Raw genomic sequence first — 16,263 nt, 5'->3', positions numbered from 1 at the left:
TTGAGACCCACTCACAGGGGTGTGCACACTGCACAGTGTCTGAGGGATTGAATGTTGGAGTCTCAGAAGTAATGTTGGAGTGCCCGTTGGGAAGATCTATATGACCATACATGTGTCCGTGTCCAGACCAGTCTGTGATGTCAGTACTAGTGTATGATGTCAGAGTATGGCGTCAGAGCATGACGTGATGTCAGCATGCAGACAGACGGTTACCATGGCAGAGAAACTGTGTATCAGTGATGTCAGCATGCAGATGGTCAGACGGACAGACATTCGCTAAATTAATAGTTAAATAAGAACTCATAAATATTCATTATGCTTTATACCAGTGGTTCTCAACCAGTGGTCCGGGTACCACCAGTGGTCCTTGAGGGGGTTCAAGGTGGTCCCCAGCTAAATTATGGAGAGTTGGTAACCAAATGGACCCTTATACAGTAGACTAAATAGGGTTGCTCCAATACCTTTTTTTTCAGGCCTACAAGACATACTTCAATTTGAGTACCAATAAGCTAGAAGAACACTAATGCCAAATCAATCACAATTGTACAATATCCAAAATCACAGACAATATCCAGTGATATTATGATATCCAAATATTGATGCCAGCTGACCATTCACTGAAAGGCCTAAAGTAAAAAATACATACTACTTTATATATTTTTGTATTGTTGTGCTATTGCTGCTATGTCTGTGTCACTGTTAGAGCTGCATGATTATGGCAAAACCTTTATTTTAAAATGATGGGTACATATTGAGATCATTTATTTCAAATATTATTAATAATATTATTATTGAATAAATATTTTTTAACAAGCAAAATCTTATCTTAATGCAAAACGATTGTCTTAAAAACTAAAATAAATAAGGTTGCATTTCATTGTTTTCAAGGTGAGAAATGTACCTTGTGTCACAGTAGTCTGACTCTAGTCTATTCCTTTCAAATATTTAAGGGCAAAATATTACCTCATGCTCCAGTTGTTTTGGCTTGTCAAACCTCTGTAAGGGACTTAAAATGTTACATAATACATTTCTGTTGCTTAATGTACTTTGTGAAACTATCGGAGGAGACTAACGACCTAACAAGCTTCACCTTGAAACCTGGCTTACATCTGGTCTAGATCTGGCCTACATTCTGAAACCTGGCTTACATCTGGCCTAGATCTGGCCTACATCCTGAAACAAATGGCTCAAGTTTATTGTACGTCCAACAACGATTGAGGATAGCAATGTCATCACTATGACATCACAACATAATTAGCACCACTCACTTCAACCTGGGATACAGTGGTTAAAAGGATTGTGATGCTATATTAACACATTTCTAGCTAGGGACCCCACCCCCTGAAACCTCCCCAAGGACCCCTGACCCACTTTGAGAACCAATGTACTATGTGACGATGTCATCACTGTGAAGACATCTCAGATTAAGATAAATAAGAGGGTCATTAAGAGTCATTTAGTCAAATCAAGAAGTTTGGCACATGGGTGAAAATCTGATCAATGGAGTTTTTGTAAAAAACAACTAAATAAGACTATATTGAGATGTGTTTCACCTTTCAGAGCTTAGTTAAAATCTTGGCACTGATCAGCTGCTTCCAGGTGATCCGCGGCTGCCTGCAATGTGAACCAACGTTCCGAGGCCCAATTAGGGAATTCATCAGTTCTGTCAGGGATGATGACATTGAGCAGGTTCTGTATACTAAGTTAAGGCGCACGGAGAACATTTTCAGGGAAGACTTTAAAGACTCAGTAATTGTTTCAAGAACTCTGATAAACATCGCGTCTGAGTTCCAGATGAAGTGGAATAATTTCACCAATGCCTCTCTCTCAGGAGAATATTTAACCAACGAGTTCCAAATTCTAATGGACTACAGCGTTGAATTATTGAGAAGGCGCCAAAAAGAGTTACTCTGTGTTCAGAGCTGTGGATTTCTCAGACAAAAGGTGAAGAGGTGTTGGGTGTATCCAGAAGATGGCAATGCTTGTAGAAGAGAAGGACAATTGAACTGCTCTGTTATCTTCCATGGCATGCCCTCATGCCCCCTCCCTCATCAGTTCCAGCCTGGAACTGATGAGGGAGGGGGAGGGTCAGCCCGATCAGGAGCAGTGGACACTACACCTGGCGTTGTTGCGTGGATGACCGAGAGGGAGACGTCTGGCGTGGGTAGACTTGGTGGGAGAAGACGGGGCCGCTTACCTTTGCGGCCGCCGTGACGGTGACCGGGTATGGGGGTCGACGTGAGGGAGCGAGTCGAGGAGTCAGAAGAGGAGTCAGGACCGGAGCGTTTCCCTGGACGAGACCGCGAGCCGGGGTGCGGTGGTGGATTCCTGGTGGAGTTAGCCGTCGTCGCTGAATCCTGGAGTGGAGCGTAGGAATTCGAGCACGGGAATATATCGGCCAAGCTGCAAGCCTCTGATCCGGACGGGTCGAAGAAAGACAGCCTCCGGTGTTGACTCTTGACCACAGAGACCCAGGAGGCAGCACGTACGGGCCCCGGTTTGAGCTTGCCGGTGCCCGAGGCACTACCCCCCGGCTTGTGGACAGCCGCAGCGGCGGCGGCGGGCACCCGATGTGCAGCGCTGGCACTCGGAGCTTCTAGAGTCTTAAGGCGGTCCTGGAGGAGCGATTGTCGGGTGAGTAGGTCTTTCACCAGGCTCGTTATGGAGCGGAGCTCGTTTCTGATGACACCCATTTCCTCCGTCCTTGGAGGCATGATTGTGTAGGAGATGTTGCTAGCATCTAGGCTAAAAACAAACCACAGCTAGCAAGCCCCTAGCTGAAACCGGCGTCTAGGCTAAAGACGAGCCACAGCCAGCCAGCCAGGAGGGTATAGTCCAAGTATAGAGAAAATAAAATAATCTATGGTCCTGATCACTGTGATCACATAGGTGATAGAAGAGAGTATAAGTAACCCTTAATGTTTTCCAAATAGGAGAGGAACGGTGTGTGTGTGTCTGTGTCAGAGTGCATGTCTGTGTTAGTGCATGCATGATGTATGCACTGGTCAGGTCTGTGGTCTACTGGTTGAGAAACACTTCGCTGGTCTGATCGTGTGCGCGCGCCATAGGGGTGCGCTCAGACTGGATTTGTTTACCTCCTGCCTTGTGCAGGAGTTAAAAAAAAATTGCCTTGTTAGAGAGGGAAAGATAGCCGAGTGTTAGACCAATCTGGGAACTAAATCTAAATCAATAGCTTTCTTCACAAATGTGTTCATAAAGGTGTCTACTATCACCTCTGAACTTTGTCAAAGTCAAACCCAACTCCCTTGACATACTTTGTGGGAGCCAATCAAAGTTGGGGGTATCCCGAGGGCCTGGGATTAAAGGGGGAAAATTAAAAAATGGCCAATATGAGCGTATGAGGTGTGTAATTAGGGTATTTTTGGGCTGCTGAATCCATTCCAACCATTAGTTTTCAGTTAAAATTACTCCTTGGCCATAAAATAGGCCACACCTACTTTTCTGTGTCCATGAGACATAATATTGGCAATATAAAAATGGTTTGGTGGGGAAGGGTTTGAATTCATGAAAACTATTCAAGATCAGGTGGGTAAGCACACATCATGACACACAGGATAACATGATGCAATCTGACAAGGAACACTCAAACACAGGGTTTAAAACATAGGGACTAACAGGACACAGGTGAACTCGAATGACATGATTGGCTAAGCCTTAGCCAATTAGGCCTATTTTATGCCAAGGAGTCATTTTAACTGAACTAATGGTTGGAATGGATTCAGCAGCCCAAAAAGGCCCTAACTTTCCCTCACTATGTGCATGCTAGAAACAAAGCTTGCTTGTTAATGGCAGCGTTGCCGTCGTGTGCGATGATTCTGTTGACAATAAAACACAACACTGCCGATACGATATTTAAAAGAATAATAATACAACTTTTTTAATACGATTTGTTTTCCTTTTTTTTTTTTTTTTTACATGGTGCCGTCCCCTTCCACCCGACATTAGCCTATAGGTTCTATAGGTATAGGTTCTATATCCGTATACCAGACAGTTTGAGCAGATTTCATTCCAATTGGTTACTATGAACTTTACAGGCCTGGGTAGACAGGCCTGACCCCCTGGCTCCACCGGGCGCGCCGAGCGGGATGGTGTTTTTTTCTGGTGTTTCAGTCCGAGTGTGGGGAAAGGGTGCGTTCGGAAATGCGCAACGGACTGCGCGGGCGTTTATCGTGGGCTTGCCCAGGCCTTACGGCCTGGGCATAAATATAACGATTGCATTCACCACGGCTTCGTAACTCGCGCGGCGCTCCGCCGGCCGCGCGGCCCTGGCCCGCTCTTCGTGGCCACTCGCGCCTGCGGCGCTCGGGGGCGAAGAGCAGGACCAAGGACCGCTGGCCTTCGCGCCGCTTGCAATGTCGTGGACAATAAAACGAGCGCACCCTTTCATACACTCTGACTGAATCACCAGTAGAAAACACTCTCTCCGCGCCGAGCGTCGCGTGAACGTCAACGCTGGGAACGCTCCCGTTTTAATTAATGAAGGGTGCTCCACTGCCGACGTCAACGTCAGCGTCGGACGCTCAAATTCGCCCCGGTTCATTTTTTGACGCCGTCCGACGCTGACACGACGCCGTCATTTTGGTGGAGCCCTATACTAACCTGGCAGAGATATTCCCCCACTGAGCAGAGCAGCACAGCAGGTGAAAACAATTAACTGCAACGAGAGGATTTGCGACTCCCTTTATGCAGCAGAAACAGCTCAAACATTGTAAATTCATCAGCTTTTTTTTTTCTTTTTTTGACACAAGGTTTCCACTTTTTTTTTCCGGGTTGGGTCGGGTGCTTTTACTCGCTCAGTTAAACACATTCTGAATTCCCAAAAAAGGGACACTTTACCAGGCTTGACATGTCTTTAACCACATTTTCAATCTGGGATGAATAAAGTGTATCTTATCTCATCTTCCATGCACAAATACACACAATGTGTACAACATACTGTCACACTAGATCTGATATGTGTGCCAATGAGACAGAAAACAACACCTGTGCTTGGCACTGACAGTAAAACAAATCCATTTGTGTTCAGTAAACACTTACCGACAGCAGAGCTGGATGAGGGCTCAGGGCAGCCGTCTCTCAAACATACCTCACCAACCACTCTATTACCTAATAAATCCTTTGGACCTGGAACGAAAAACCAAGAACACGAGTTTCTGACAAGACACAGAGACGTCATTTTTACAAAGGATGGTCTGCTTGTTATCAATGCAATGGAATTGAAATGCCTTACCAAGAAGCTGTAGAAGAACTTGTGTACAAAGAGGCCCAGTACACAGATGAGGGCATAGCTCAGATGGTAGATGAAGAGCATGTCCATAACCACCGCTTTGTAGCCGCGGGTAAAAGTTCCCTGGTTTCCCAAGAAGCTCACGAGAAAGACCACCTTGTTGAACAACTGAAAATGAAGAAAACGGCCAAGCAGAAGTACTGTACTGTACTTTACTGTACTCTACTGTACTCTACTGTACTGTACCTTACTGTACTGTACTTTACTGTACTCTACTGTACCTTACTGTACTGTACCTTACTGTACATTACTGTACTCTACTGTAATCTACTGAAACTTACTGTACAGTACCTTATTGTACTCTGTATCTTACTGTACTGTACTTTACTGTACTCTACTGTACCATACTGTACTTTACTGTACTCTACTGTACATTACTGTACCTTACTGTACTCTACTGTATCTTACTGTACTGTACCTTACTGTACTGTACTTTACTGTACACTACTGTACCTTACTGTACTGTACTGTACCTTACTGTACTGTACTCTACTGTACCTAACTGTACTGTGCTGTACATCTTCTGTGTTCTAGATCTATGTTTTTATTCTGTGTTCTATATCTCTATCTGTGCGTTGAACCACATCAACGCAGCATGGAATTGTGGACAAAATCTTGTCCAATGATTTTTTTCCAGTTTTGGTTCTGAGAGGGTAAATCTCATCAAATGGTGGTCCGCAGGGGCGGTTATTTGCTCTACGCAGACTACGCAACTGCGTAGAGCCCCAAGGCAGAGGGGGCCCCCTGCTGGGCTCATTATTCTGAGCATTTAGGGAAAAAAGTAAGTCTCTAGCTCATTCCTGTCAAAAGTTATGTTTTTTTTAAGAATTGACCAACTGCTCACTTGAGTCAATAGGTTTCACACAGAGATAAAACTTCCTTCGCCAAACAGGAAGTGCCCTTCACCAAACAGGAAGTGCCTCTATATCTCATGAACTGTTTGTCGTACAGACTCGGGGCTGGTGTCATATGACTTGATTAAGGGTCCTTAACCTTAATTGGCGCTTCCTTTGCCAAACAGGAAGTGCCCTTCGCCAAACAGGAAGTGCCTCTATATCTCATGAACCGTTTGTCGTACAGACTTGTGGCTGGTGTCATATGACTTCATTAAGAGTCCTTCACCTTAATTGGTTTAACTTAGTCCCGTCCCCTCTTCTGATTGGCTGTTGCCCCTTGCGACGTGGGTAGAGCTGCGAGGGCCCGGTCATTGCTGCTTGCAGCTTTAATTTTATCTACATTTTGAAAAATAATAATTAAAAAGGAATTGTACAAATATAATTTTAAAGTATTATTATTCACTGATATTCCCTTATTGCTATTAATTAAATAATTATTGTCCTGCATCAAATATGTCCTGTATAAAAATATACATATAGGCCTACTCTATATACCTTTGATTACCTTACTTACCTTACTGTACTCTTCTTAAATTAATCAAATAGATCCAAAAGGTAAAAGGTAAAGGTATAGGTATTGAGTTGGAGGGTGGCATTTTTAATTCCTGCACTTCGCACGCGCGAATACTGTTTTTCGCGCATACCTATTTTTCACGCGTGCTCATGGGGGGGCCTCTTTTGCTACCTTTGTGGGGAGCCCCCAGTTTATAAAAACCGCCCCTGGGTCCGTGGCTCAAATGCCAGAAGTAAATGAAATCAATTTAACACTCATCTTTTATATTCTTTAATTACAATCTAAAATATGAACCCTTGTTGTAAAAAACTAAAAGTTGTCCTTTAATGAAAAGGTTTGAAAACCACTGCTTTGTACAACTAAAACTAGACTAAAATTAAAACATTTCAGATGACTAAAATATTGACAAAAAAAATGTAATATTATTCCAAAACCTTTGACTTAAAACGAAATCACATTTGTCCGTCAAAATCAACACTGTCCATGTTCCTCCGCAGGTTTTGGGATGTCCACTCCCGTGACGGTGGCCGGAAAGGTGTTCCTGATCTTCTACGGCATGCTGGGCTGCGCGGCCACCATCCTCTTCTTCAACCTCTTCCTGGAGCGCATCATCACCCTGCTAGCCGTGGCCATGAAGGCCGTGCGCGAGCGCCGCATCAGGAACAGCGGCATCCTGCCGCCGGGCATCCGCCACGACTTCTCCGCCTACAGCTTCCCGGGGTGGAAGCCGTCGGTGTACCACGTGATGCTGATCCTCGGCCTGTCCGCCATCACCATCTCGTGCTGCGCCTCGGCCATGTACACGCCCGTGGAGGGCTGGGCCTACCTGGACTCGCTCTACTTCTGCTTCGTCACCTTCAGCACCATCGGCTTCGGGGACTTTGTGAGCAGCCAGAGCGCCGCCTACGGTTACCAGAGCCTCTACAGGTAGTGGTGGGGGGAAAAAGTACTCAAATTGACTGCTATATATGACGAGTTTGACGAGTTATAATCAATGTTCCAGGCCGCCACTGACGAGTTTGACGAGTTATTTATTTTATTTTGTTTCATTAATAATCGCGATGGTGCACATCTGCTGTAAAGGAATCGGATACGGTTCCCAACAGGAAACAGGAAGTAGGCATGATAAAAAAAAAAGATCTCCATTGGCTGCCACATTAAATTTTGCAGGAAAACGCCCATATCTCTGTTTCCTGTGCAGCGGTGTGTCTCTAAGTGTAAACAATGCTAACATACTAGCTTGTATCTTTGGAACGGTTTGACGGTTTAATGTGCTGTCTTTTGTCGGCAACGATCGTGCACAGATGTGCACGCTCTTGAGATGGATATGCTGTGACTACTTTTAAAAGGTAAGAAAAACCAAAAAGCGTGGCATGGAACGACCAAAGTCGAAAAAGTATCAATGCTGCAATGTAGGAATACTCTGTTACGATTAAAAGGTGTGGAATTCACAATGTACTGTACTTGAGTAAAAGTGCAAAAGTATTGGTGTCAAAATGTAATTGAAGTACCGAAAGTAAAAGTATGCAGAATCTCCCATTTCAAGTTTTCAAACTTCTTTTGAAAATAGCCGATCCACAATTGCAAATATCTTCATATGTCCAAAATTGATATACAGTATAGTTGAAGTGGTTAATGAATGTTTTGTAATAAATAATAATCAAAATCTACAAAGTAATTTGCAACTAAAGTGTGCAAATAAATGTAGGGTCATAAAAGTAAAAAGTCAAAAAAAGTTTGAATCCGAGATGGAAGTAAAAGTATTGTAAATTGGAAATACTCGGGTAAAGTACAAATACCTCACAATTTTTACTTAAAGGGATATTTCACTTTAAAAAAACCTTTGGTAATTTTATTGTCTACTCAGGCTTTTGGGAGCACCCGGGACAGTTTTTGAGTTGCTTGATTAAATATTTAGATATTTGATATTGACACCCCCCCTTCCTATACAAACCCATTATAACTTCAAACTCCATTTTAACCATGATAGATTCATCAAAAACACCCTTCACCGTCACCCGTTTTTTTGAAAGCGAAATATCCCTTAAAGTACAGTACTTAAGTATACATCTACTTAGTTACTTCACACCACTGTCTCTGCAGGCTGGCCAACTTCTGCTTCCTGCTGATGGGCGTGTGCTGCATCTACTCGCTCTTCAATGTCATATCCATCGTCATCAAGCAGGTGCTCAACTGGATGCTTTGTAAGATGAGCTGCCTGTTCTGCCAGCGCTGCAACAAGGCCAACGCCTTCCTGAGCCGCCGCAACGCCATCCGCCCGGGCTCCAAGAGCCGCCAGGGGCGCGCAGGGGTGGACTCTGACGGACCCTGCGACAGCGACACGGACGGGGGGCGACGGCTGTCGGGCGAGATGATCTCCATGAAGGAGCTGGCGGCCTCCAACAAGGTGTCTCTGGCCCTCATGCAGAAGCAGCTCTCGGACTCGGCCAACGGATATCCCAGGACGGTGTGCGGAAGCTCTCGCCTTAACGGTTTCTCCGGAGGGGTCGGCGCCCTTGGTATTATGAACAACAGGCTGGCAGAGACCAGCAACTCCAGGTAGAGGAAGGGAACAGCAGAAGCACTGTTTTAACCCTGCATGCATAACACCTGAGGTCAATTCTCATGGACAAAGACAGGGTTTTTTTTTATGGATTCTCAGTATCATTCTTGATGTGCATGATATGCATGACTTTTTCGAACGTATTGGTTGATATTGATGGTGATTATGATGATGATAATAATGGTGGTGGTGAGAGAATCTAAATCCTACCTTCTTTATGTCGTGTGAGAGCACCATGAGACGACTTGAAAACATGGAGGCCATAATCCCTGTTTTCCTGTCCTTAAATCAATACCAACCTAGAACAAATGACTGAGAACACAGTGTTATTTATTGTGCATCAGATGTAGTCAGCCATACACGATTAATATATCAGATTGAAATATTGTACTGTATTGGAGCCAAGGGAATCGCTCAGTGTGATCATTATTACTTTTTAGCTTTTTTTACCAGTTCATTTGAATGTACGATAGAAACATAGAAACATTTAAAAATGTAAAGAAAAACAAAGGACATTTCTGGATGATATAGCACATATTAAACTATGCATTATATATTTCCTCATGCATTATTTGCACCATTTAGTAGACCTTCCATTCATTGGGCTAAAAAACCCAGATTCCTTGCTACTGGTCAAGTTTTACCCTCAGGTGGTTTGTTTCTGGGGCGAGTGGAGAGAACAGTTGCCATGTGTAGTGGTGTGGTACTGTACTGCAGATGCTTTTGTAGGTCTGTCAGGACAGGATATTAACAGAAGGCCACAGGGCTTCAAGCTGCAATTTCCTATTTCGCCAAATAGAGAGGAGTGGAGTGGAGAGTAGAATGAGAGTGGAAATCCGTTGCTCTTGAGAGAGGAGGAGCTGGGCTTCTTATCAGCTCAGAGCATGCTTTCAGGGACCGGAGACCTTGACTTGAAGGGTGTCTGTAGGATACAAGAAGGCACTTTCCAACTCTTCTGCAGCTGTGTCTGTGCAACAGGGGAGGAAATGATAAAAGCCTGCTGCGTCGAGTGTGTGGGGGAGGTCGTCACACATCATTTACACTGAAAGCTCTGTTGTGTGGGCTCATTTATGATTTTGAATAAAATCAAATGTTCATGTTCTTTTTGATGGGTGGAAGGGTTTGAGACAGGATAAAATATGGATGGGGTTGCATCTGCAGGCACATTATTTTAATGAGAGCGACAGATCAGTGGAGTAGATTCTCTTGAGTTGGAAAATAAACGTGTTCGCACAAAAAAAAGAGGCTCTCTGAATAGCATTGATTCGCCCTACCACAGTATGTAGACATTTACCAAGTAAGACTAGGCTGCGTGGCCATGGTTAAGATACAAATCTACAGCAAATCCTCAGGATTTAGCGGTGATGGCGTGAACCAAAGGCACAGAGAGGTTATTAGGTTATCCTTGGCAAAGAAATTGTCCCAGAGAAAGGATTGCGAGATGGAGAGATGGGACAGCTTTGCTGACGTGAACAGAGTGTCTCAGAGACCAAGTACAGGCCTGATAGCATAGGATAGTGGTTTCCAAACAGTGGGTCGCGGACACATTTTTATGGGTCCCTTAATGTTTTGTTTTCAACATTTAGTTTTTAATTGTTATTATTCCAAATATTTTCAACAAATAATTCCCCAAAAAAGCAAAATAATTTTCAGTAATTTGATGAAGAAATCATGAAAAATCGAAGAAGAAATTCCATAAATTAGAAAACAAAGAAGTAGTAAAAAGCTTGTAAATCTGCTTGTAGATCTGCTGTTTTTACAAATTTTGGGTCCCGGTCTAATTTCTCTTTTGGGTCTCGAGCTAAAAGGTTTTGGAACCACTGGCATAGGAGGCGACAGCGCAAGGAGAAGGTGAAAAAGGACCCTGCCCATCCACATCCACGTACAATGCAGAAATCCACAGTCTATCTCAGCCGAGGGCTGAACTCTCTCTGGCATCTTCTACTATGCTCCCAGTACGCCCACTCTTTTTTTTTTTTTTTATACAACTCTATCATCTCTGCATTCAAAACACACACACTTCAAAACACACACACACGCACGCACGCACGCACGCACACACACACACACATACCGGCATACCCTTCTGCTTCCCCTCATAAGACCTCAGCTCTATAGCTCTCATCAGCCTTTGCACTGTGAATAGAAAACCCACCATGACTGTAAATAGCAGCGGAATGTCTTAAGACTGCTTTGTTTGTTATTAGGACGCAAATTAGAGCTACGGTTTGATCTAGCCTTTATTGCTTTCCATGCCGTTTCTTTTTGTTGTGTGTTGCATAATAGGTCTGAATTACTTTATGTCCCCAGTCCTCCACAAGAGGAATAGAGAAAATGACTCAGGTAGATGAAACTTCAGGCTTGTCTTAGTTTCCTGCATGCCATTATGGTAAAGCCATACTAGATACTGTAGTTGTATATATATAATATATATATATAAAACAGAGGACTCTTTGAGATCTATTTTTCTATATAGCTTTCAAATATCTATACGGTACATACTGACACAATGGATGACTGAATGTGAATGTGTACCACGGTCATATGTCTGCAGTCACAGTCGTTCCCCTGATGAAGTACACCCCTCAATGATGATGATGATGATGATGATGATGATGATGATGATCAGTTTAATGAAAGTACACAGTGAAATCCCCTGTTACATTTATCTGTTTGTAACTCAGAGAGTGTGCAAATGTGACCATTTGTACTCAAAGTGAAATTTACACTCAGGATTTTGCCGTGTATGAAAGGAAACATCATATAGCCTACCTTGAACGTGTAGCCTGTTATATGTTGTGAGACCACTGGCAACCACAACAATGAGAAAATGTCAAGCCCCGCGGGCCTTTGAAACGTGTATATGGGTATACTGTAGCAAATTATATCCTCTGAATTCAACAGTGTTCCCTCACCTAATATGTCACCAAAGGGGGAAACATATTTACTGTATACTGGCTAATGCTATTTCCGTCTGATGTCTGCAAAATGTCATTATCTCTATTGGAGTGTAAAGGCATTGCCTATTGGCAGAGGTTCACAATTGCTTAAACCAATGATATTTAACCTGAATTCATTTTGGACGAGAAATGCGTATGTGTGCATGATCAAATAGTATGATGTGCAAAAGGACTGAAATGGCAAATATGGAACTGTGATGTTCATCTTCAATGCCTCCCTTAAGGCCCCATTTATATTTTTTGATGGCGCTACTCTGCGAAAATACGTTATTCTTGGTGAGCAAAACCCGCCGTGTAACCGCATATAAAATTAGGCTTTTACATGGGCCCTCAGAACTCATTTGATTCAATATCCATTCAAAATGTGTTTTCTTTGATACTGAACTACATCAAGCTTTTACAACATACAAATATAGTATTTAGAGTAATGTTTGCTCACTTTAAAATGCATGCATGGCTTGAAATCAATTGCCTTACTTTTGTCCTTGCATAAAAAATAACAAAGAAAAAGGATTCCTTGTCAAAAATCAATAGTATGTAGAGCTTGTGTGTTAATACCTTTTGCATTTCGCAAAATTGATCTCCATTGATTGCAATGGTTTTAACTGTCCTGCTGCCCTCTGTGTCTTCTGTAAGGGGAGACAGGTGGTCTAAAGATTTACTGTATGTTTGTATTCGTTATCAACATAAATGCTTCTTTATTGTGATATCATCCACTTTTCCTCTTTAATCTGATTGATTTCTCTCATGGTGTCATGATGTGACAATGTGACATCCCGAACTATAGTCCACTGGTTTATTTCTCTGAAAATCATGCAAAATCTTCAAACCCACACATTATATAATGGGTGAACATAGCAGACTTGGATTGCGGCACTGGATGTTCTGCCTGCACACAGCTAAAGATAAAAGCACTCTTGACTACAACATTTTAATTGCTATGTGAGAAGCTGCCGTTGCCAGCAGTGTTAGAAGCTGCATAATAACACGGTTAGGTTTACAACACCAGACACTGACTTCAGTGCTAATACTAGTGGCCGTTGATTATTCCTATAGCGGCCAGCACGGCATGGGGTCAAGACCCGTGAAGTGTTTGCATGGTCTTAGCAACCCGTTTACTCCCACATTGTCCAGGAATGAGCTCTTATTGAGGCAGGTGACTTAATGGTCACTGGACATGCAGCATAATTACCCCATTACCATTTAGACAGCAACGTTACTGCACATTAGGTACAATTATGATAATTCCGCGCACTTCCTAGTTGAATGCTCGAAAACGGTGCATGAACTCTGCTTTTTTAGTGACCATTCAAGCAACCCATTTGTGGATTTTAGAATCTAAATCTTTTTTTATCAATTCGGCTAAGGTACATTATGAATAATAGCTCAGGGCCTTCGTGCTTGCCAGCCGAGCAGTTGAGTAGCTCACACCACAGCAATGAGCAGTGGAATGGCTCGCCTCAACAGGATGATGCACTGTGTTGCTACCTTGCAGGGCAAACGCTGTCTTTCATCTAGAGCTTGATTTCCGAATCCACAGGATATAGTCCAAGGGGGATCCGTCTTTTTCTTTATAAAGCCTATATAGAGGAGCCCTAACTCATGTCTGCAAAACTGCAGAACAGAACTGCAGTTGAGTGCAAGATTTAACCACTTTCAACCTGGCGTCAGTATTTTTGGTGAGCTCAACAATGCGTCAAGTTCCAACACGTTGTGAGCTTGTGGATGATCTAGGTTTGCCGTACGACAACGGCATATGACAGGGTTTAAGTTGGTTAAGCTGCACCAAGTGTCTGTAATCCATGGCTATGTTGACCTTTCTGATGTCCTCCTTGCTGTATGTCCCATGTTGCTTGCATCGTGGTGTAACATTGAGTTTATGTATGCAAGTTAACTCTGGTTGCAAGTTGCACATTTATACTGATGATTGTACTTTTATATTTATGTAAATAAAAGTAAAACCTATACAAAACAAAAAAGAAGTACCATTAAACATTGACATTTATTGAGGTCCCCTTTCATTGATTGTTTGAAATGATTGTTGTCTCCACCAGCCAGAAGGCATTGGGGAGAGTATGCTTTCGCCCCTGTCTGTGCGTCCGTCCGTGCGTCCGTGCGTCTGTCCGTCTGTTACCAGCTAATCTCCAGCGCCGGTGGCCCGGTCGCTGCCAAACTGAGCACACACACTCCCTGGATGCCAATTCAAAACCTCTGCCCCACATTTTCCACATGACCCTGTTCTAGTGCCACCATGAGGCCGATGTTTGCAAAACACATTTCTTTACACTACTCCTAAACATTTTGTCCACAAATTATGCAAATTGGTAGACAGTATCTCTACAGTCATGTGATCAACATGGATCTGTCAGATTTCTCAAATCAGCCTCATGGTGGCACTATAACAGGACAATTTGCGTTTTTACCTTTAACTCCAACAATAAGTGGAAAACTTTGTATGCACACTCCCTAGAGGCTACGGATAAACCTTTGCCCTGCATTTTTCACATTTGCCTTTTATAGCGCCACCAGGAGGGCGACTTATGTAAAACACATTTTGTCCAAAGATCATACAAATCAGCACACAGTATCTCTATAGTCATGTGATCAAAACGGATCTGTCCGATATTTCATATCCATCATAATTGGCTAACATTGCAAGATTGGTCATTTTGAACAACATGACGTAAATCATGAACACAGCGTGTGATTACAGAGAAATTCTGCACGCACATTCCCACTAGATCAAGGAACAAATATAGTGCCACCAGCAGGTCGACTTTTGCCAAATTAATTGTTTGATCAAAATGCCTCAAATCATGCATGCAGGCAGCGTCACTGTTAAAGGCCAAAGAAGACATGGCACCCTTTTCACATTTAGCGCCACCAGGAGGCCACAATAATATACCTGACCTGGTGGAGACCTGTGCTCGGAAGAGCACTGCTTCTAGTTTATCATTAATCTTTCTTTTTTTGTGCAGTGCTAACAGCTCCTACATCTGGCTTTATGTGTAGCCTGGCATTGGCCAAGCTCCGTACGTTTTTGGCATGTACTGTATGTACACCAATCACGACCAAGGACAGAATTGTCATCACTATGACACCACAACAATTACACCATACATTAATGAATGATGAATGAATTAAATCAATTAAATTAAACCATAAAAGGCACCGCTCACTTCACACTAGGTATGATTTTTGCATTGGCATTAGAATCCGACTAGATCCTGTCAGAAGTAATGTCTCTGTTGATACTTACACCAACAAGTCTCTAATCTCCTAATGTCTTTGTTGTACATAAAATGCATAAGTTGTTAATCAATCCTGTTACAGAAATAAAGCATGCTTCAGCAAGAGCAGCAGAAAGTGGAAGCAGTATGCCGATTCAGCATGCTCCTCTAATCCATGGCTCATCTGCCCACCTTGGCTCAGCTGGAGAATTGACACTTTAGTACTGTAGCAAAGGGTGTACTTACTATTACTTCAGCCCTCCCTGTCAGCGCTTCACTAGATTTGTTTTCCCGCATGGCAGATGTTAGTGACATATTGATATTTGCACCTGCACCTGTATCTCAGCATCGCATTTCCAAGTTAGTGAATAGAGCAGATAGAATAGCTATTGATACTGTATAGGTGGTAGTTATTTTTATAACTTTAGTAACTAACTCAAGTTTTCAAATAAACATAGTGGAGTAAAAACTAAAGTACAATATTTGGACCCGAGATGTAGTGGAGTAGAAGTAAAAGTATTGGAAATTGGAAATACTCAAGTAAAGTACACAAATACCTAAAAAATATATACTGTACTTAATTAAATCTGTTACTTTACACCACTGATGAAATGGAATCACCTCCAGCCATAAAACGAGCCCGCATGAAAAGTCTGCTCAAAATGCCTGGTGAAGTGAAAATCTATAAATGAATATAATCTTAGTTACTCCAACATTGTTCTTGTCAAGCAGTTTTGTCCTCAGGGTGAAGTATAAAGATTATATTGTATTTGGCCAAAGGAGTTGTAGACT

The 16,263-nt window shown here is 42.8% G+C and overlaps 1 protein-coding gene across 1 annotated transcript in view; it reads left to right on the top strand.

Annotated features, from left to right (window-relative positions):
* kcnk12 (potassium channel, subfamily K, member 12) overlaps nucleotides 1-9,281 on the top strand; it is a gene marked incomplete at both ends in the record, with an annotated part of 34,605 nt that extends 25,324 nt beyond the window's left edge. The window contains 2 exons of the mRNA XM_080739947.1: nucleotides 7,216-7,645; nucleotides 8,822-9,281. Of these exons, the coding sequence (XP_080596073.1) occupies nucleotides 7,216-7,645; nucleotides 8,822-9,281 (890 nt within the window). The remainder of the gene's footprint in view (nucleotides 1-7,215; nucleotides 7,646-8,821) is intronic.
* Nucleotides 9,282-16,263: the final 6,982 nt, after the last annotated feature.

This window comes from Nannobrachium achirus (assembly GCF_963921795.1).
Source record: "Nannobrachium achirus genome assembly, chromosome: 13".
In the NCBI taxonomy this organism is placed as follows: Eukaryota; Metazoa; Chordata; class Actinopteri; order Myctophiformes; family Myctophidae; genus Nannobrachium; species Nannobrachium achirus.
This window is presented reverse-complemented; position numbering and strand designations above follow the sequence as displayed.